General features: G+C 40.5%; 2 protein-coding genes across 3 annotated transcripts; both read right to left on the bottom strand.

The window, feature by feature from the left end:
- Window positions 1-3,869: 3,869 nt before the first annotated feature.
- Window positions 3,870-18,228, bottom strand: cep68 (centrosomal protein 68). Of its 2 annotated transcripts, none has more exons than XM_063491796.1 (8): window positions 17,882-18,228; window positions 15,351-15,650; window positions 12,882-13,913; window positions 12,501-12,705; window positions 12,137-12,297; window positions 9,840-9,962; window positions 8,063-8,159; window positions 3,870-7,967 (listed from the first exon to the last, which is right to left on the bottom strand). In XM_063491796.1, the coding sequence occupies exons 2-8, from the start codon at window positions 15,606-15,608 to the stop codon at window positions 7,795-7,797; spliced, it is 2,049 nt and encodes a 682-aa protein (XP_063347866.1). In that variant the 5' UTR covers window positions 15,609-15,650; window positions 17,882-18,228; the 3' UTR covers window positions 3,870-7,794. The 2 variants fall into 2 exon arrangements, with proteins under 2 accessions (XP_063347866.1, XP_063347868.1); XM_063491798.1 differs by having other exon boundaries at window positions 12,137-12,294.
- A 1,532-nt stretch (window positions 18,229-19,760) lies between these two features.
- On the bottom strand, window positions 19,761-23,131 carry sdhaf4 (succinate dehydrogenase complex assembly factor 4). The gene is made up of 3 exons (XM_063491649.1): window positions 22,967-23,131; window positions 21,387-21,500; window positions 19,761-20,033 (listed from the first exon to the last, which is right to left on the bottom strand). The coding sequence occupies exons 1-3, from the start codon at window positions 23,043-23,045 to the stop codon at window positions 19,924-19,926; spliced, it is 303 nt and encodes a 100-aa protein (XP_063347719.1). The 5' UTR covers window positions 23,046-23,131; the 3' UTR covers window positions 19,761-19,923.

Raw genomic sequence — 23,131 nt, 5'->3', positions numbered from 1 at the left:
GTGGCAAAGAGGAGTCAACCTGTGCACCGTGTCAAACTACAAATGATACACAACTTCCGGGAAAATACTTCAGTATAAACCATAAACCTGGATGTTGAACTATTTGTTTATTTACGAAGAACTTATAATATTTTATGGAGTCAATGGACAGTGACCGGTCATGAATGCTGCATTCCAGCAGCTTCGCACTCTGCACCAGCGCGCAGTGCTACATGCCTTGTTGTGGTTTGGCATTGTGTTGTCGATATTATCAGATTATTCTGTTATGTACAATGAAAGCAAAGAATAAAACGATCTATATAAGTTTATTTATAACGTTATGATTCTCTCTTCCGGTCACATACCGATTTATTGTATCAAACTTGACAATAAACTCGACTGTATGTTTCTTTCTGCTGTTACGTCCCAGACAGCACATTTATTTTATTGTTTCTAGCAGACAAACGCAACAGTGCTATTATTGTAAATAAAATACAAGTTCTATATTAGAAGTTAATAAACAATGACAAGACTTCCTTTATTCCAGAAACTTCTGTCCTCCTGAGTTCATGAGTGTGTCACGAGTCATGGCTGTGTCATCACTTCGCGCTGAGGAAATACATGTGATTAAAAACACTGGTGATCATGTCAGCACATGCAGTTAGGCTACAAGAGTCACTTGTTTAAGTTACAAACGTTTTTCCACGAGCAGTAAGTAAATACTGTGTGTTTTGCTTGATCTTTAAGACCAATCGCTACCGAAAGTATCCACATCAGCTGTTTCAGTTCTCTAAATACTAAGGAAATGAGCGTCAGCGCTTCCTTATTTCTTCTTTTATCATAGGATACAGTGAGCTATCCATGATGAAAGGGGAGGAGAAAACGCAGTCCCATAGTTCATTGCGGCGCACAACTCGTCATAATGAACAAAGTGGCGCAGATGATGTAAATATTTATTGTAACTGCGTTTTCTATTTAACGTCATAACCTGTTGATATGTTATAAGATTTGTTAAACGCACAGCTGAACTCTGACCATCACACTACTGGAGTAAAAACTGGTTGTTGAATTGAAAGATTATGGTCTATGAACTGATAACACTGGTTTTGTATAATCAGTTTTCATTACAGCTGAGCTTTGCTGTATTGCAGTCTTCAGGATTCATTTGTACTTCGTTACAGGTCAGTTAGGATAAGTAATAAATGGAAGGAAATTTGACCTCAGTCATAGAAATCCAAAACAGGGAAAGTATAGCAGTAGGTTATCACATAATATGGAAAAAGCAGTCACAGTTAACATTTACTTGACCCACGACAGCTGTGCTCAGACTGATGACCTGTCCATGGGGGTGGGGGTGTCATATGTTGGGGTTTTCACCATTTTCTTTGTATTATGACAGGGTCTTTACCTGTATAAAGTGCCTTGAGTCACCTTGTGTTGTGATTTGGAGCTATATAAACAAAATCTCTGGCAGTACTCTTGCTGCAGCATTTTGGATCAACTGAAGGCTTTTCAGGGAGTTTTTAGTCCAGCCGAAAAGTAATATATACATTAATTAATTTCTCATCTTCACTCTGAGACAGGACGTTTCTCATTTTAGAGATATTGCACAAATGGAAGAAAGCAGTCCTACATATTTGTTTCACATGTGCATTGAAGGACATGTCCTGGTCAAAAATGACTCCAAGGTTCCTCACAGTGTTACTGGAGGCCAAGGTAATGCCATCCAGAGGAAGAATCTGGTTAGATACCATATTTCTAAGATTTCCAGGGCCGAGTACAATAACCTCAGTTTGATCTGAACTTAAAAGCAGAAAATTAGAGGTCATCCCAAAAGGCCATCCCTTTACAACTTTAAGACATTCCTGCAGTTCAATTAATTGGTGTGTGTTATCTGGCTTCAAGATAGATAATGTTGGGTATCATTTGCATAGCAGTGAAAATGAGTCAGAGAGATAAGATGACTCCACCATCAGCAGCCATAAGAAGATCACTTTTCACCTTCACTAAAGCTGAACGGACGACAGTCGGTGAGCTGGTCCTGACTGTTGTCTGTGCTTATGTGTTTGTGACAGTTCAGAGTACACGACCTCATTGGAATCCTTCGTGGTACTTTAGAGTGCTCCACACGGGGACTCTGTTGTCTTAGTGTGAGACTTCAATGCTCATAATGGCAACGACAGTAAGACCTGGAGGGCCAATGAGGTGAATGACCTGGCAGATCTGAACCAGAGCGGTGTTCTGTTCCTGGACTTCATTGCAAACAGCATTGTCTCACCAGATCTGTGGCCACCTTGATGCTTTGGAGGAAGTAATTGCCGAAGTTAACTATCAATTGGAGAAAAACAGTCTAAATAAATATCAGTCGTATTGAAAGTCGCTCTACATAATGTTACATCTATGAAATCGTTATTTTTTCTCTAATGGTTAAAATTTTATTTGTGAAGGAGTTATGAAAGTCATTACTAATTAAAGTTGAAGGGATGGTTGGCTCAACAGAGCTCTGACTGTTTGTCAGCCTGGCTACAGTGCTGAAGAGAAACCTAGGGTTGTTCTTATTTTCTTCAATCAATGAGGAGTAGTAAGATGTTCTGGCTTTACGGACGGCTTTCTTATAAAGCAGCAAACTATTTCTCCAGGCTAAATGATGATGAAATTAGCAAGACACCATTTCCTCTCCAGCCTACGAGTCATCTGCTTTAAGGTGTGTGTTTGAGAGCTGCATCATGGAGTACAGTACTTTTGATGTGAATCTTTTTCAGAAGAGCTACAGTATCCAGAGTCGCAGTGAAGAAGATAAATTATTAATAAGATAAGCAACTTCTGTGGGAGTGGCGTTCAGGTATCTGCTCTGCACTGTGTTGGGACATGGATCTAAAGAAGATAACAGTGGAGGAATTGTTTTTTACGGATTTTTACAAAGGCAGTTCATAAGACTGCTATTAATTTATGTATTTTTATTTCTGTCAAATCATGTTTTGTGAATTGCTTTTGCTATTGTACCCAACCTTTACAAATAAGAGCAACTTTTGACACATTAAAAGCCATGACAGTTAAACATGTAAGCTGGTCACTACTACACTGGTAACTGTCAGTCTAAGTGACATGAGCAACTCTCTCAAGGAACTGATAGTGTCTAAATATATGCAAATCAGATAAGTGATGAATAAATATGAAATATAGTTTCTGCTTTGTTATGTAGAGGCCAGGACATGTGATCATGTGTATAAGGGGTGCAATACATGCTCACATATTTAGCAGTTCTGGTTTGTGAATAATGTGTACAGAGTCAGAGGATAAGGCTGCAATGCTGCCAGTTTTGTATTTCTTTTTTATTACCAGGAAATGCTGTGCAGAGCCAAATCATCAACCATTTAAACAATATTCATTCACATGTGCTCTGTGTGTATTGAAACTTGGATTTATCTGATTTTTCTGTGCTCTGGTGTTTTCTTGTTGTCTGAAAAATAAAAACATTTCCAGAAGCCACTGAGCGACAGGGAATGTAGAACTTTATCTTTTGTATATGACAGCTTTGTACTAAGCTCTAAATATGTGATCACAAGCAACAAACAGATAATAACAGACTTTTAAAACCAGTGTGTGTGAATGCTGATTTATCTTTTCATTTATGTATTTATTTTTCATCCTACGGGACCACAGGTTGTGCTGTACCAGCAAAAGATATTTTACAGGATCTTTCTTCCAAAATAAATTAAAAATAAAAGGTCATCATTAATAGATCGAACGAGTGACATATGATCACAATTTGTCAGCTTTTCTGATGATTTGGGAGTACATGAAGAGCCTGTGGATTTAGGTAGATAATCATTTCTCAGACTTCTAATCGAAGCTTTGTGCCTGTCTCCAATGTTTGAGGGTGAAGAGGGCAAAATTTGGCAAAACTTGGAACTTGATAGTACTGGTATATATTGATTTCAAGTTGATATCAGGTGCTGCACTTTAAACAATCATTTGTCAATATCACTTTTGTATGATCAGTTCTTGTCAAGCATCTCGTATGGACGCACTGTCACATAATAATTTTCACTACTTCTAGCCATGAAGGAGAACAGGCAGAGTAAGCCCTGCACACTCTTCTCTTGCTTTGTTGATGGCCCAGATTCAGATTTAAAAAATTTGGAAAAATTAAAAAGGTGCAACTGTTGTACCTTTTTATTCACCCAGTTGGTGAATATGTTATGGTATTATCCATCTCATTCTACTCCACACATGAATTAGGGCCTTCATTTTTTGTGTGTTTTCTATTTGCGGGTTAAAGAGTGTAAATTCTTTGAAGATCTGATCGCAGCAGCTGGCTGCCTGGAAGACAAGAATCTGCTTGTACATGACATTGTTGTGTTCCAATGCACAAAGAGGCATGTATGTGTTTACTTATTTATTATTGTTCAATAAGTGACTCAAACCCAGGCAGATTGCCTTGTTTTCTGGGTTTTTGGTGGGACATTTCTTTGTGCATAGTTAGAGCATAACAGGTGACCACATGACATGAAAAATACACATTTGGGATATACACTTGAATAATGTGAATAACCTAAGCTAAATGTTTGTGATTACTTTATCTCCTTTGATCCATTCATTTTTTATTTAAAAGACAAACTTTAAAAAAAGTATATGCACCAATAAAAACACTTGTTTCCATACTTCATATTTGACCTGCCTATGCTGTGATTGGATGCTGTGTTTTTGCATTGACCTTTCAGCAAATGTTCAGATGCTCCAGGTGTTTTTACCTGTCAGATCAATTATTTTTCTACAAGTGTACAAATGTTCTCAAGGTGAATGGTAGGAGGTAAAACTAATGACAATGAATTTAAATGTAAAGATTCACTGGATCCTAACAGTGATATTATTCTGACAGTAACACGACCTGGAAGTTCGAGCTTTTAGTAATAACATAAAATGGTCACAAGTTCCTAATCTTGTTCAATAAAGTTTTTCATTAACTATAACTGTATAAAACTCATGAACTGGATGTAAATCTATCTGCAGACCTTTTTTAAAAAAAAAAAATTAAAATTGTTTGGTAGAGATGTGGCATATGTGCACGGCTCATATAAAACTCTCACACATCGGCACACATAAAAAGACAAAAGAAAAGAAATTCTAGTATTCTATATCTAACCATGACTCAGCACTGCAATCTGGCTTTATTTTACAGGAAAATTGATACAAATTTGCCATTTCACTCTATTTTTGTATTTCTAACACCGACCTCACTTTTACACCTATGCATACGTCTTCATTGTGCCACAGTCTTGTAGTGAGGTGATGACAGTAACGTCTCCTGAGCACCTCCTATTTTTCACTAGTTCTAAGATTAAACTAAGCACGTTCCCAACAATGCTGTAAACGAGTGTTTTTTATGCGTAATAAAAAAGGTATAACCAAATCCAAGCCTTTTTTTTTAGTGAATGTGCACATTGGGGAATTTTTCTTTTTTTTTAGCTTTTTACTTGTTTTTGGCTTTTATTTCCTGGTGTTCTGCTTTAATATTGTTAATTTGAGTTACTGACTGCATTACAGCTTTCGTGCAATTCTCACAGCATTACACTTAATGCAGTTCTCAAATCACACTTTTATTATTTTTACACACACTTTTACTGTGCACGTCTCACTTGAATCTGACAACTCATCAGACCAGTTTGCACTTTTGTGAATCATAACTCTGGGTCACTGAGGCTCCTGAATACTTAACAGCATTGTATTCACGTTTTCAATCATTACTTCAAACCTTTTTCAAATTTGCATGAAAGAACAAACACAGTAACACACTTTCAGCGGTTTATTGCAACAAATAGAAACACATACTTTCATTTTTGTGTCAAAGCTGTTCATCCAAATTTCCCTTTCTTTAAGTACATCTTAAGAATGCTGTACTGCACTGAGCTCTGGTGACTCTGGAGGCCACTGGAGTGTCTTTCAGATTTTTGTTGTCTACTTTTGGTGAGTCTGTGCAAAATGTAGCCTCAGTTTCATGTTCTTAGCTGACAGGTGTCAGTGTTGCTGTAACTCACAAGCAACACAAGACAACAGCGGTGCTCTTCTGCATAGCTTGTTTGTAATGAGTGTTTGAGATACTGTTACTTTCATATCAGATCAAAGTAGTCTGACCATTCTGTTTTAACTCAGAACTGCTGCTCACTGGATAGTTTCCCATTTCAGACCATTCCCTGTAAACCCTGTGATGGCTGTGTGGGAAAGTCCCAGAACATCAACAATGTCTGAAATGCTCGAACCAGCCCGTCTGACATCGACAACCACGCTCAGTCATCTTTCTTCCTTATTCTGATGCTTGGTTTGGCTGCCACATGCCTAAATGCAATGATGTGAAAGGCTGATTAGATATTTTGATTACTGCGATGAGCAGTGGATCAGTCGTATTTAATAAAGTTATTACATTAGTTTGCTTTTTTTTTCCCATTCCACCAGTTTTGTAAAGTTTCAGAAACATCCTTCACATTTCATTTGTTTCTGAAAAACTTTACATTAATCCCACATTTATGCAGAACTCTTTCCAAAGTAAGGGCTTGAGAAAAGAAATAAACATTTTGATGACTTAGTCTTTAAAGGGTGCTGAAAGCTTTTTATTCATTCATCACAGAGTTGAAGTGATTGACTATTCATGTTCTGACATATGTGAAAAACCTTTGGATTGTTGGAGCGCCTTTTATAAAATACGTCCCATTTCTTTTCTGCTGTGAGAATTGAGCCATTGAGCAAAACTGTAATTCAGCCCACAAACGTTACAGATGACAATACAAAGGATTCCCTGTCAACATCTCTGTTTCAGGCACGTGTGTCCATGATTGATCATGTGACTGCAGCAAATGCCAGCTGTCACAGAACAATTGGTAGGAGTGGCTCAGGAAGCGGAGACGGTCATCTACTAACTGGAAGTCTGGTGGTTTGATCCCTGACAGCTTTGGTCTGCTGAACTGTGAACGTTAGCTAGAAAGTGCTTCGATGATGATGTGTTCATTTACACACTGGTCCAATTAAAAAGTGCTTACACTCCCATATTAAAATGAGTGTTTACAGCCTACTACAAAAATAATTAGGGCCTTTGCAATTTTTAAAAATAATTCATCTATTTGAATAAAGTTGTCCATAAAGTTAAGAACACTTAGTCACTGATTGGACTTCTCAACCTTTTGTATTTTCATGGAGCTGTGTGACCAAAAACATCACTTGCTGTGTGGTACAGACCATCCAGGCACTTTGTGCTTCTGGTGAGTAACCAATCATCACGACAGGAGTCAAGGGCTCATGTTTTAATTTGTCCTGTTTTATGTTCCTGCTCTGGAGTAATTGAAGCTTTATCTTTTGGAGTAAAAAGCTTCTGTGTTCATTGTGGGTCATGATATATGTGCTGCACACTATGTGTCTCCGTTTGCCTCACAATAGTTTATCTAGTCGCTGCACTAATGTAGTGTTTGATTTACTAGGTTTGGTGTCTGGAAATCAGATTACAGAGATCCTTTTTTAAAATAAATGGTTAACAGACTTTTAATTTGACTTCTGTGAATGTCTTGGAAAAGACAAATGTGATATTAAGTATAGGCAGAAAAATAGTGCAATATTAAGACTAAGAAAAGAACATTTTTTTGCAAAGTGTTTTGGTGGCTCTGTGCTGGTCCTGAAGGCTTATGTGAAAAAGGAACTGGTGTTTTTTGTGAATAGTAAATAAGAGCCTTGTATCAAAAGCAGAGTTCTTAGACAGAAATTACACCAAATATTTATATTTGTGATGCAGACGTGCTATGAGGTCTGGTCAGCTGTCGTTGAGGTCTGTTAAGTTGACTCTTGGACCACTACAGGACACTTTATGCTCTGCTGGACAGGACTGGCTTGATTGGGCTGACCCAGTCTGTCTATAGCAGACAGGATGGAGGAGAAGAAGTGTTCATTGTGGGCCTGCAGCATTTCTGACTGACTCTCAATCAGGAGCAGGGTGTCTCTTAAAACTGTAAAAGAGAAGAGAGGAAGAACGGTCAGACTCAGTGAGAAAACAAGTATTTAGTTTCCGTATTTCTTAGTGAGAACGCTGTAACAGACTGACATGGAGAGGTGCTGTTGATGCAGCTGAGGAGTAGCTGTCCCGTATTCAGAACGCAGGAGGCCAGCGGCTGATGGCTGCTAAGTTCTCTCTGAAAGCTCTGACAACAAAAGAGCCGAGTGAGTGGACCAGAAAACGCATGAAGTGATGAACGATGCAGTTTTTACAGTTCAAAGTTCACTTTAGACTTAACCTTAGATATAAACTATGACTTACAGATATCTGGGTGGTGCTGACAGGATTCATTTATTCAACTAAATCTAAGCATGAACTACCTCATTTCTTATCCAACAGATTTCTCTGTTTTAAAATGGCGTGACAGCCCACAGCTGGACCTAGATCAAGCATTCTGTGGAAAATTAAAACTCTCTAACCTGCCTTCCATAAGCTCCATTATTAATCATCATAACTGCTTTAAAAGCCTTAACATAAACACCTTTCTGACAGCCTGGTGGGAATTTAAAAAAACAAAAAAACAAAATCTAAATCTAAAAATCTAAACTAACATCTATTTGGAGCAGTCCAGATATCTGCGAGAAAAAGAGCAGCTGAATTTTGAGCTAACTGCAGTTTATGGAGAGTTTTGTGTTAGACCATGGAGAAGAATTACAGTAATCTAAACGAGATGTGACAAGAGCATTGACAGGTATGGCAGTGCTGTTTGGAGTAAGTGAAGGATGAAGGCGGTTAGTATTACGAAAATGAAAATAAGAAGACTGAGTGATGTGATTTATATGTGCTGTGAAGGATGACACTCAGACTCTTAGCCTGAGTGGGGGGGTGTGGTGACAGAGTTATCAATGGATGGTGAAAAACTGTCAGAACTTTAGTTATGAGTAAATCAAACCTTGATTTCACTTAATCAGAAATGGATGTGGGTTTGGAAGAGAAGTAGAGCTGGGCATCATCTGTGCAGCAGTGAAACTGGATTTTATATTTCTTGAAAATATTACCTAGAGGTAGGAGAAATAATAAAAAGCAAAGGCCCCAGGAGAGAGCCTTGGGGTACACCAGAGTTAACTGGTGTAGACAGTGATCTGTGAGTGAGTAACTGGGTGATGAGTCCAGAATCAGCTGAAAGCAAAAGATCATTTGAGGTGTTTCTGTACTATGAAATGAATGAAGCCAGATTCAAATTGTTCATACAAGTTATTTCCAGAGGGGTGTCTATGAACCTGTGTAGCCACTCCTTTTTTCTTTTTTTTATTTACCTAAAACCTTCGATTAGTTCAGAAAGCTCTCAATGCTCCCCCCAGAAAGCTACCGGCTTCAGTTTCTATAACCCAGTGTGAGCTCTCAGGTCATCAGGTGCAGATCTTTTAAGTCTTCCCATAATGATCTAAGTGTGCTGCAGGTGCTTTCAGTTACTGTCCTGTTCTTTGGCGCAAGCTTCCTGCTGAGCTGAGGTGTGCATTTCAAAAACAGACTCAAACCTTTGAGTTCTCACAGTAGCTGTCTGTGTGTGTGCACATATGTAAACTTACACCTTTTCTTGTCCTTATTGTAAACATAAATAGGTTTTTATGTTTGCTGTTAGGAACGTGGATTTTGAGTGTGATGAAATGTGCTATTTAAACAAACTTGCTATTGCCACTGAACTGCTTAATTCATCAAATGAATGATTTCTCTGCATTAAAAATGAATTAACAATTAACATGCGTACTGATAAAACTTTCAGTAGTGCTGCTTTTAGCCTGTGTGAAACAGACACAGTAAAGTTTTTCAGGGCAGGACTGCGTGTTTGCTGCCAGTGTAACAACTCGAGAGGTTCAGTCTTCACCTGGTAGTCAGCCAGAGATGACTTCCCACGATCCACGTCCACAGTGGGTTCAGTCAGCAGCTCCATCTTCTCTGACACGACATTCAGCTGCTGGATGAGCAGCTCCAGGTGAGAACAGAAGACCTGGAACATACAGTACATATTATTCATGGTGCTTTTAATCATATAATGGTTGAAATATTGGAATACACAGATACATATCATTGAGGAATTCAAACAAAGTCACACAGTACAGAACAAGCCTGGCAGAGGAAGGAAGTGAAAGCTTTAAAAGATTCTGGAAAGAAAACCAGTGAGAGATGTCCAAAGACCCCAGAACTAGGGATGGGTATTGATAAGATTTTCACGATTCCGATTCCATTTTCAATTCTGTTTAACGATTCGATTCTTTTTAAAAAAGGAGAACACTAAGGTCGATTAGCTTAGAACTTTGTTTTATATCTTCTCTTTGAACAAGATAGAAATTTAGGAGTAACATGGCCTTACAAACCCAACAGTGAGATCTTAAGAGATCCACAGCCTACGGCTCTTCATGGGGTGTCACAGGGTCCCCGGGAAAAAAATTGTAAATGTAGAATAATAAAATAAATATTCTTCTGTAGCAATAACAAAGTATAACATAAATTATTCTGTAGCAATTACACAAGAATATCCAGTAATGTCCCTGCCTACAATTAAACACATTCACTTACAGAAAATTGGGGGCATCTGCTGTGACAAATGTGTGCAAGCCTTTTACCACAAACTTAGTCACTGCTCGGTGACATTCGTCTATCCTGGCCTGAAAGGAGACGCTACCGGTAGACTGCAGCGACAACTGCCAGCATCTGAGCCAGCCAGACTCTGTCTGTCTCATCATGGTCACCTAAATGCACAGTAACGGCAGGTTTTGTAATAAGGCAGGTCGCGCTAACATAATATGCACTGTTAGTTGATTATTTACCTGCCACATTAACGGGAGAGGACGTGCAAACGTTACCGCTGCTGCTGGGTTGAGATTCACGAGTCCGGAGCGGAATTAAAAACACGACATTCATTTAAGGTCATCGCGTGTTTTGTGAGCAAATGCTTTTGCATATTCGTAGTGTTTCCTCCCTTAAATGAAATATCTACTTTGCAAGTATTGCAAGTTGCCCTGTTGTCATCCGTTCTCGTAAAGTATAACCAAACTTTTGAGCGTTTGAGCCGCCATGTTTCCTGCCAGGTAAGTGACGCTCCGCAACGTGGTGACGTCATTCGGGGCGACTGGAATCGATAAGGGAATCGTTTGCAAAAATGGCAAACAAGGAATTGAAACAGTGGGAACCGGTTCTCAACAAGAACCGGGTTTCGATACCCATCCCTACCCTGAACAGCTGCAAAGAGACTAGTGAGGGACTTAAAGAGTGGAGGAGAGCTAGGAGACATAACTTAAACATAAAAACAGACTGAATTACTAGAACTTTAAGTCAAGGTTATAAAAAACTTCAAACAAAAGAGCAAATGTTATAACTTAATACTGTTGAGTTCTAAGGATATCAGCAGTTCAGCTGATATTTGTTCACCTATTATAAAGCTAAGTTATCATAACTAACTGCCTGACGATGTATACAAGAGAAACAGGAGAACAAACCAGCTGCTCTCCACTGAACGATTCATGATGTACTCTGAGTGGCAGGGGAGCAATATGAGGACACTGTGACGGTAAATATGTCGCAAATGTAAGAAAAAAATCTGAACTTGTATTTTTAAATTTTCAGTTTAGATTTTGTGTGTGTGTTTTAAACACAGTGACGGCTTCAGCCTTGTTATTGTTTGGTGGCCCTGGTCCTTTTCCTCAAGCCACTATAATGTGTTGACGCATATGAATGACTTTGGGTTTGCTTGTGCTACAGTTAAAGTGAAGCTTAGAGGAGCTCAGGATAAAATGACACAGCTTTTTAATAAGAAGGCTGAAGACCAGACTGTTGACCCTGGGGGTTGGGGTTTTGGCGCTGATGCCTGTGATAGGTTCACCTTTCCAGTCAAGGTTTAGTGGACCTTTCACTATTAAAAGCACTTTATTAGACAGGGACTACTTGATGCAAACACCAGAGAGGAGGAATATTCAGTGGTGTCATGTAAACCTCTTAAAGCGCCATAATACTGCTACTTCTCCTCCTGAACTAAGCAGTGATAGCCACTCCATACAAAATCCTACGCTGGATTCATTAGTGACATCTGCCATAGCAGGAGTTTAATCTGTTGATGACTTTTCAGTCTGAATCAGTTCTGCAGGCAAACTGAAAAATTATTCACAGATCCGACTGCGTCCCTACCTTGATGTGCTGCATCAGAGAGTCACTCTGCTCCTGGCCCTCCAAGCCCTCCTTTGGATTATCAATCAGGCTGAGCCCACACAGCCGGTCCACCAGAGTCTCAGCCTTCTTGAGACTAGGGCGACCCAAGCCACCTTCAGCATGCCCTACGTGAACCGCTGCTGATGGAGAGAGAATGGTTTTTGTTTGTATTTTTCTTAAGGTCAGAAATCTCAAAATCACACACCTCCAAACCCTGACAATTAATCCAAACTCTTTTGGATAAAGAGATGGAAATATATCCATTGCAGTGAAGGTGATTTGATTCTTTAACTGTGTACAGGGCTACAATCTAAACATCCTTACAAATATTTATTACAAACACCTGTTGGAGGAGCACTTTTGTGCTCTGTGCTCCACTTTTTAAAGTCATTTTTGTCTTGTTTGTCCTCCTGGAGCTCCTTGACTTTAGTCCTTTCCTCTTGTTTTCCTGGCAAGCTGATAGAAGAGGGCCAGGAGGTGGTGCATGGTTCCAGAGAGTCCCAGTTAGCTGTGACAGGCCAGCTCAGCTGAGCTGTCATCTCCCTCACCTGCACACAGGGTGATGATGTGATGCGTTTTGCTACTTTAGCAAGAATTGCTAAAGGAATGCACAGTAAAAATACAACGTTGTGAAAATGATTAGCAATGATGTAAGGATAATTGGCAAATAGTTCTGCTTGCACAATCACCAGAGTGGTAAAGTCAGTGTACATATAGTACTGACCTGTCTGGACAGGAGCTGCAGCTCCTCCACCTGGTCTGGAAGAGGCCGGAATTCCTCATCCAGGTCCCCGTATACACACCTGGACCGTCGAAGTACACTTTCAGAGCGTATGAAAGCAGAAAAGGTAGATGTGGATCGCATATGGTGCTGATAATTGAGACTATCATTAATGAAAGGATTTATTTCCCCTCCATCCTCACTGCAGTCCAGACAGTCCGAGGACAAAGAAAGCAGGGATAGTGGTTCACCTGAAGATCTAGTGATGAACTGCAGGTCAGGTGACATATCATTCGAGCTAAGAGTGATTCTTTCACTGCTCTGTCCTCTTGCACCTGTTGAAATGTCCAACCCTGGCAGGCTGGTGGAACTACATGGGTGGCCCATTGCAATTCCTGAGTCCTGCAGGTTGAGGTTTGTCTGAAGGCTGTCATCCCGAAGGCTCTTGGAGCTGTCCCATTCACTGTCTACCTGTCTTGGTCTTAGTGGGTAGGTGTAATCCAGCAGTTCCTGGTACTCCTTGTTTGGGTCCCATGCTGTGGAGTGCCTGTCTGGAGATGGGGGCAAAGTTTCAGGGATGGCACAGGCCCAGTAGTCTGCCTGATAGGGAGACTTGGAAATCTCTTTTGAGTTTACTCCAGAAGAACACAGTTTTCTCTCTCTCCAACTTCTCTCCCTCCGGCTCTCTATCGCACGCTGAGCTTGGCTTCGTTTGTTTGAACAGGGGCTGTACGTAGGATAAAGGACCGTGGAGGTCAGTCTGGGCTTCGGAGGAAGGTCAAGTCCACAGACTTTAAAGTTAGACCTTGAGAGGCTCTGCTGAGCCAATCTGTTTCCAGGGAAAGATGTTCCAAATGTAGCGGAGTGCTCATGGTGCAGCTCTGAAACACCCAAGGGTGAGCCGAGGTCTTCTTCAGAGGTAGAGGGAAGTGACATTTCAATGGGAGACAGGCTAAGTCTCTGTGGGATGAGCTCCTCTCTTGGTTTGGGCAAGAATTTAATATTATGATGTTCACTTCTGTCCTGTTGTTTCTCCTACAAGAAAAAAAATATACTGTCGCATTATAAACTTTATTGTTGCATCAGAGTAAAAGCTTCTGGCATTTAGTCGTTTACATATATCAGCTTAGACATTTAAGCTACAAAGTGATGAAGAGAATAATAGAAAGTGACAAGGATAGCATACATTCTTAAGTGAGCAGTCATTTATGGATAAATGGGGAGGTTTGAAAATATTGTACATTTACATTTCAAGTTAAACAACAAAATACCACAAAGATCATTTTTGTACCATACATTTATACAACTGCCTGGAGCTTAATTTCTAACCCATTGATTTACTGTCTATAGCTTTAAAGGAAACTGGAATAGCTGCTGGCCATGCCACTTTTAAGTTGAAGTCTGTGCATGACAGAAGCAGCCTAAAGGAGCAGAGTAGCTCATCCAGTCGTTTTGCTGCAGTTACAAACTCCATGTATGAGTGGTGAAAAAAGCTGCTTGAGTATGTTTGGGGTTTGTTTTCCTGACAACAGGAACAGAAAATATGTCCATGAAAACAGATGCATTAGGAATCCAACAGTACAGAGAGTAGCACAGAAGCAAACAGTTCTAAATGACTAACAGAAAGTAAGATTAGTTGCACCGAACAGCATCAAATGACATGATCACAGACACACAGGATCAGCTTCTCTACTGGTTATAAATCCCTTCTTGAAGTTTCCACACATCATGCTTGTCCCCAAAGCTCTGCCTGTGGGTATATAGAGCTAACGTTAACTCAAAGCTGACTAGCTAATTAGCCCTGCTAGGGAACTACAGAGCTCAGAGAGTAATTCGCTGGGCTTTCAGTTCTGTAAGGGTGGGAGACAATTATACTGTAAGTACACCTAAGTTATACTTTTGTTGTGCTGGACCTATGCAGAGCCTATGGCGTAGCCTCCGTGCTTTGGAATTTTGCCACCAAAACATGAGCTGACGGTTGGTCTCTTTGAGGTAAGACATTCCAGCTGATTTAAAAAATAGCAGCTGAAAAAGAAATCCATAATAGGAAGCGACGATACTGAACAAGCCAATCGCAGTCATTGCACTGATGCAATGCGCAGATTCATTTTTTTCAGCAGAGCATGTTGGGTTTAACCAGTACATGTGCTTCGGTTCTTTGCCACTGTGTGGCAGCAGCTTCAGCTTAGCTGCACACCGACTGATTAGTTATTTTTTTCACAGAAAGGCTGGGAACATTTTTTACTGACTTTGAAGTGTGGGAGGCGGAGATGTTACAAGGTCTAGAAGCAAGTGACTTCTGATTTTCACACCGCATGTTTTACACCTCACAGTTTATAAAATTCTTATAACACTACATAAATGCGTTTTCATGATATGGGACCTTTGACAAAAGCCAAGTCGTTCTGTGTCTGCTGTATCGTTCCATCTATAAGGACAAAGAGATTTTACTTCCTTCTCCATGTTCCTTACCTTTTCCATGAGCCTCTGTGGACGTGTCTTCTTTAAGATAGACACATGCTCTTCTACAGAAAACAGAGGCTTCCTAGTGAGATATTGCCTGCCTGTCAGATACTTGGAGGTTGCTGCCATGGTAACACCTTTGTATGGCTCTTCTTTGTCCCCCTTTTCTATCTTGACTCTTTCAGTGACTTCTGGAGTTGAGCATCTCTTGCTCTGTAGCTCTCTGCGATTTAATTTCCAGCGCTGGCGGCATCCCTTCACTTCCATTGCACAAAAGGAGACTTGCCTCAGTTGAGGCACACAGGAGCCCTGAAATAACACAAGAAAGAAGCAAAGTACATGAGAAAATATAGAAAGAATTATCCAACGTCTGGTAAAACTGGAGTTATTGCCTCACGGTCCTTTCTTATCCAACAGATGTGCTGGCTAAGAAGAGTTTTCCTCTTCTAGGATACAGGATGTCATTTATTCGACAGATTATGAAGCAAATAATTTGTTGTTGAAAATTTGCAGAACATAGAGACATAAATATACTAAAGTTCCAATAGAGCAAGGTTCTGTTAAACTTTTCTTCTGAAATCATGCACAAAAGTCCTCTGATAACTTTAGTCCAAACAACTGATATTTTGTTAATATGTATTGCTGTTGTCGGTTTATGAATGTACAACATGAAGTCACCATAAACAGACACTTGACCTGTTGCTTTTGATATTTGGAATTTTTTTAGTCATCTTGAAGCCAATCGCAGCCACCATGGGGCGAGAGGCAGGGTACACCCTGGACAGGTCGCCAACCTGACACAAATAGACCGACAACCATTCACACTCACATTCTCCAGTTACCCTAACCCCACTGATTGCATGTCTTGGGACTTGTGGGAGGAAGCTGGAGCACAAACACGGGGAGAACATGCAAACTCCACACGGAAAGGCCCCAGTCAGGTGGTGGGATAGAACTCGGGACCTTCTTGCTGTGAAGCAACAGTGCTAATCACCGTACCACTGTGCTGCCCCAAATGATTAATATTAATAATAATAATAATCGATGTCCCTACCCTCACCTATGATCACGAGCTCTGAGTACTGAGCGAAAGAAAGAGATCGCTAATATAAGTGGCAGAAATGAGCGTCCTCCAAAGGGTGGCTGGCCTTTGCCTCAGAGATAGGCTGAGGAGCTCGGCCATCTGGAAAGGGCTCAGAATAGAGCCGCTACTCCTCTACATTAAAAGGAGCCAGTTGAGGTGATTCCAGCATCTAACAAGGGTGAGTGAGCAGGCCCAGTGGCATGCCAGATATATATGTATATAAACTTTCAACTGTTATGAGATTTGAGATTTGTTCTCTCAAATAAATCTCAGTATGTCATCATACAAAAGGCTCAAACTAAAGGCAGCAGGTGTCTTGGATTCTTTTTTTTAAATTGAACTTCTTATTGCAAAGCAGGAAAACAACAGTCATGAACATATACATACACATGACAGAGATGTACTTAGATGTATGGAGGTCAAGGGAGTCAAAAAAACAAACCAAAACAAAAACAACAGCAACAATAATAAACAATGAAAAAGACTAGCAATCATCCCTTTGTTGCCAGGCCAAATCCCATAAACCCAATCGCAACCTCTGAGCTGAAGGAGTGTCCAAATAGGCCAAAAATAGGTCCCGGTGCAGTAAAAAAAGGAAAGGTTTGTCCTTAAGCGATGTAGAGAAGGCAACAATATGTGAAGAAGATCTTTGCTGCGGAAGGTGGCAGGTAGCTCATCGTTTAGCCCTAACAAGCAAGTCCTTGGACCCAGATGCAGTTGGCAATTAAATATGATGCAAAGCTTGTCTGTGAGTGATGGGTGTTCTGGATTCTTAAATTATATCATTGCTTAATGTTCTGTTTCTGATCAAAGTTGTTTATGCCGTTATTTTTATATGTCAATTTAATTTTGCTGCTGTAAACTGCTGAAGTAAATGATAGAGTTTCGAGTTTACCTCACTGCACCACATTCTGTAAATAGATCAGTACATTCAGTGCAACACAGCAATAAAACTCCAGCAGCAACAGGATATCCGCGTGTTCGCGATGCATAGAACAAGTTGGTTCTCTGGGTACTGACTACATACAGTCATCATCAGAGACAGCGTGACGTGGAGGAAACGACGACAACAACAAGCACAGAGCAAAGGACTCGGAGTAATGTTCTGTCCCCTCATGACCTCTGTCATGGTTCATCTTAACTAGTCTGCAGTGCTGAGCATCACAGTCCACGAATGACAGACTGGATAAAAAACAACAGCCCAAACAAAACCTATAAGTAACAAAATACGCGCTGACTCTTAGCTTACTGACGAACCTTACTCTGTAATGGAAATCTTCGACAGTTACACGGCAAACTCAAACATTTTCAGCCTCATAAAGTTTCCTGTTTAAACTGTATGACACTTCCCATTATTCAGCAGTGTACGTGTAAGTCAGACCAACAGCCAGTTATAGAAAATATATTACAACAATCTATCTTGTTTAGGAAAAGAAAAGAAACGACAGATATTTACCGCATTTCTCAGCGTAGCTCAGCTCGAAGCGTCCATCCGCTGTAGCTTTGTCCCCAGCCTCCCTCCTTTAGGGTGTAGTCGTTAGAGCCGTAATGATTGCTTAGTACAAGCCTGTTCAGTGTTATTAGCATCCAGGTTGTGCCTTATAAAGGAAATGTCGATTTACCTACACTCGGCTATATTTATTAGCCTACTGCTGTTTTATTATAGCTTGGTATTTGTTGTACATAAAACATATTTGGTATCAGACACATTTCAACGATACAAAAGTAAGTAGTAATTACAGAAACACATAAAATTAAGGTTAAAAAAAAGCGAATCGATCTTTCTTACGGTACGTCACTGTGACGGAGCTCTTCTTCTCGCGATTTTTATGGTCGTTGCCAAACTAACTTACAGGTGCATTACTGCCACCTACTGGAATTTGGACGAGAGTGTAGCAGGAGAAAACAAAAAACAAAAGAGAATAACTAGATTCATCTTCATTGGCCAGTTATGTGTACACACACAAGGAACTGAGCCCCGGATTTGAGCTCAATGTACCTACAGAATAGACAAATAGGCAAACAGCAACACAACACAGAAAATAACAACATGGACAGCATATTTTTATGGTGGAGTAGTGTTCAAAGATGCACAAAGTGCCCGTCTCTGTGTGGTTATAATAGATTTGGTTGTTCTTACCACAGTGTTGGCATTGGTTGCCCCTCTGGTGTTACTTGCTATCATTTCTAGCTGTGGAATCCCATAGCTGATGATGTCTTCTGCTCATTACAAGAACTAGAGGACGTAACAATGCTGGATACTCCTGTGCGCACTCTTTTATACTCGGCCAAGTGCTGATTTGTATCTCTCCCTCAATCTTCCAGTCTGGACGTACAAATTTAATTACATTTATCATTAGCTCATTTCTCTTTAAAATCCTGTGCCAATCACAATATACTCAATATAATTAATTTTATTAAATCATACATTTTAAAAGTCATTCATTCTTTTACATTAGTGGTTTCTTAGTGTCAGAGTCACTTCCCCTCCCATCATTTTCACATACACACACATGCAGCAGCCTCCAAGGCCATCTTCACACACTGTCAGTGTGAGGCCTGTCATTAGAATTATTATTATTATTACTTATTCTATTGGTTAAAGACTCCTATGAGTGCAACATTGAGGGAAACAGTTCACCCTGACTGACGTAGGGTTAAAGGGGACCCCGCCCTGGAGCCAGGACTGCGGAGGGTGCCTGGTAGCCGGGCCTTAGCCCATTGTTCCCAGCTGGGCGCAGCCTGAAGAAGGGACATGGGACCACGATCCTGTAACCCCACCACTTTTATATTTATCAATCTGAACATATATATGTGGAGACAGAACCGACAGTCATGTCTTTCTCACAGCTGTAGCAGAACACCATCAATGTGCAAACTCAAACACGTAAAATACTTAAATGATTTTGACTTTTTTGAACATTAACCCATTAAGTATGAGATGAACTAGGTCTGTGACAGAAGACTATTGTGGCTCTTTGAAGTTGAGTTGTGTTTAAATGTTTCGACTGATATTTAATTACTTTTTCATGTGTAATTGTTCTTAAAACAAAATTCAAGAAAGGCCTGAGTGTTCAGTTAGCTCTCTGTATATGATGGTAACAGGATCCAGACACAACAAACACAATGTAAGTGTGCACATTCCATCTGCAGTGAACCCAAGCACCTGATTATATTCCTGCACCTGCTTTGATATAAAATATAAATGGTAGACAAGAGAAAAACAGCATGGGGGAATTCTTCTGTCAATTTGCCAATGGATTAGCCAGAACAGAAGTGTCTCTGTAGTTATACTTCTATTGACATCAATGAAAACACAAAGTGTATCTTTGTTGTTTTATTACTTTAATTTGGTAACTTGCTCGTTACCCCTCCATCACGATTAAACAAAAGACAGAAAACCACTAATGGCTGCACACATATCTGAACTGCATCAGTATGTCATTTTACAGTACATCTCCATACTCATAAGGTACATATTAATTTACAGATAATGAGCTAGAAGTCTACACACCGGCCCTTCCTCTCCCAATCTCCATAGCGAGTTGGCTCTGGACCCCGTGGGCCCCCCTTCTCCTTCGTCACAGGGTTCACATCATCAGGGAACTCTGAAAAAATACAAGTAATTGAGATCTTCAGTGACAGTTTTCCTTTTCTCAGTTTACAATAAGGTGACTTTCAGACCTTTTAAAACCTCTAGACCAGGGGTGTCAAACTCTAGTCCTCGAGGGCCAGCATCCTGCTTGTTTTTGGGATATCCCTGCCCTACCTGCTGTTGATCACCTGGATCAGGTGTGCTTTGCCAATAAGAAGCTACAAGGGCAGGTTAGTTGGAAAACAAGCAGCACAGCGGCCCTCGAGGCCTGGAATTCGACACCTGTGCTCTAGACCAATTTGGAATGAAAATGCATATTAAATATAAAAATATACCTTGTCTAAATAAACCCACTGTCAATTCAAATGAAAATGTTTTGTTAGGAGGACTAAGCACATAGTCTAAAAATGCTTCTTAATATGAAAGTTTGAGAATCCATTTCAACGACTTTGGCAGTTTCTGATTTAACTTCATGGTCATTCTGGAGATTAATCCCTATAAAAACCAACATCCCAGATGTCGGACAGAATGTGGATGTGACTCCTGAGTTTGTGTGTTCCAGTAACAACGTTTGAAAAGTGAGAAAAAAAACATAGCATGCTCATAAAAACATAGAGCGATTCATGTATAACTACCAATGTAGCATACTAGCTTTTTGAGCTTAAAAACACTCCTGCAGCACGTTCATGGACACAGTCGGCTCAGTGTGCTGCTTATGGTTCACTTATTTAATCCAAAACAGTGGCAGTACAGATGAAAATTTTAAAGTCCCACTGCTGTTTAAATTCACTACCACCATCATCTTGAACTGGTCCCTCAGGGTTGGCAGGTTGGCTCTGACTTTCTGAATAGGAAGTACAAACTGAAGTTCCAGATTAAAACTCTGACTGGGAGCTCTGAAATTCTGATTTTATTTGGAGCAGGACACAAGTCCAGCTGCCACAGGATGAAAGGTGAGGTACACCTTGGACAGGTCATCAGCCTGTTGCAGAGCTAACAGAGAGACTGACAACCATTCACACTCACATTTACAACTATAGGCAATTTAGAATGACCAGTTAACCCAACTCCACTAACTGCATGCCTTAAGACTGTTGGAGGAGAACCCGGTACAGTGCTAACCACTGTTCCACACACACGGCCATAAACGGTTTTACTCTCCTGTTTTATCTTAATCTCTGTTCATGTTTCTAAAAACGAAAAATGTAATAAAGAAACAGCACATTTACTTTCATTCTTCATTATCCCTGATTATTAACAGTATTATTTACAGTTTGTTCGCTGATCACTTTGGTTGTCAACTTGCTCAGTGCAGTTTGTAACTGTTTGTTAACTAGATGCAGAAAATGCTTTGTCTCTTTCTTACTTTGTAGTACATCTTTGCTCGTCTCTTCGAGGTTGTCAAACCGTCCTTTTGGGGTTTTGGCCTTCTTCAATGGTTCCTTGTCATTCACCGCTCTGCTGGCTGCCCGCAAACACCCTGAAGGAAGAGACACACTCAAGTATTAGGTTCCAGTTTATTCAATGGTGTCTTGTCTACTTTTGTTTTGCTGAAGATCTGTACCCAGCCATCAAGCCCCATGTGGCTATGATGCATGAACATGGGAAGACGCCATACTTCACTTAAGATTGAGGATTCTCCACCATGGTACCATTTTGACCTTGACCGTGAAATCCTCCATGCATGGTAAGGAAGTTCCTTGTCTTGATGTCAGTGGCTTCTGTTTCCTCCTTTGGCCAGTTTATTATCCCAGCAGGGCGTAGATGTTGATTGCCTGGATCTTGTTCTTCCCATTCAGCTTACTTCTCAGGACTTGCCTTACTCTCTGCAGATATTTGGTGGTTGTGGCTTTCCTAGCGGCCTCTTCATGATTTCCCTTTGCCCGGAGGATTTCCAGGTACATATTGCTATCCTCAGTAATGTTGCCTTTTGCCTTCAATTACTACCTTTGCTCTCTTTGTTACCACTCAATTACATTTCTGCAGTCCAAATGACATTCTGATGTCACCGCTGCAGATGTTAGTGGCATGGATCAGTGAGTCGATGTTTCGTTCACTCCTGCCCTGTAGTGTTGTTTGCCGCATCAACACTGAGTTGCTGCTGCTCTTAGGTACTGTTTATCTTGTACAGGTCCAGGCATTCTAGAAACCATGTGTGAGGCATACACCTTCTTGTGGTCAATCCAGGCGGTGCACAGGTTGGTCAGTCTGGTCTTACAGTCTCATGTGGCTGCTCCATCTAACATTAGCTTATGTTTTGCTCCTCTAGTGTGCTTGACAATTCCCTTCAGTGCCCTGATCATGCACTGAAACATGTACCGTTCATCTTAGCACTTATGACACAGACAGGTGCTTCCCTATTGTATTGAGGCAGGTTATTGGTGGTAGTTGGATGGGACTGATCCCTTCTGGGGATCCTTGGGACTCAGTTAGCCATTCCAAATCAATCTTGCCCATCAGCAGCTGGTTCATTTGTACTGCCAGGTGCTCGTGGAGTGCAGTTAGCTTCTTTGTTAGCCTGGTGCTGTCCAGCTCTTAATACTGGAGTCCCTTTCCTGGATATCTGCCACTGTGATGGTTACTGGATCCTGTTCAGGGAGGTTGCTGTGGTCTGCTCTTAGTCACTGAACATTGTTGTTGTTGTGTTGCACACATTAACACATATCTATAATCTTTTCAGCTGCTTCTGGACCCACTTAAATGTCAAGAAGTGTGAGTTTTCTCCCTTACAGAATGCAACATATCCCGTCTGTAACTTTCCAATCAAGAAGAATAGCGTATCTATTATTTAGAATACGGACTCTTCTGTTTATTAATTATGTACATGACCTCCTCCTGGCTCTGTTATTTTGTTCTGAGGGCAGATGTATTAAATAAAGCATTTAAAGAACAACAACTTGCAAATAAAGTCCGTTTTCGAGGTTCCGTTTTCTCTTACAAACTGACCTGTGAAAAGCGGCTCCACAGCTGGACTCTTACAGAACAGCTGTCTGCCGCCTGAGGAACACAAGCGCAGAAGAGACATCCCTAAAAAACAGAAACACTAAACCAGCAGTTGTTTTCAATGTACTCCGCCTGCACTTATACAACGACGTTACTGTTTGTCGACTA

The sequence above is a fragment of the Pelmatolapia mariae genome, linkage group LG13, assembly GCF_036321145.2.
Source record: "Pelmatolapia mariae isolate MD_Pm_ZW linkage group LG13, Pm_UMD_F_2, whole genome shotgun sequence".
Taxonomy (NCBI): domain Eukaryota; kingdom Metazoa; phylum Chordata; class Actinopteri; order Cichliformes; family Cichlidae; genus Pelmatolapia; species Pelmatolapia mariae.
The sequence above is the reverse complement of the archived record's forward strand: the minus strand, read 5'-3'. Positions and strand labels throughout refer to the sequence as shown.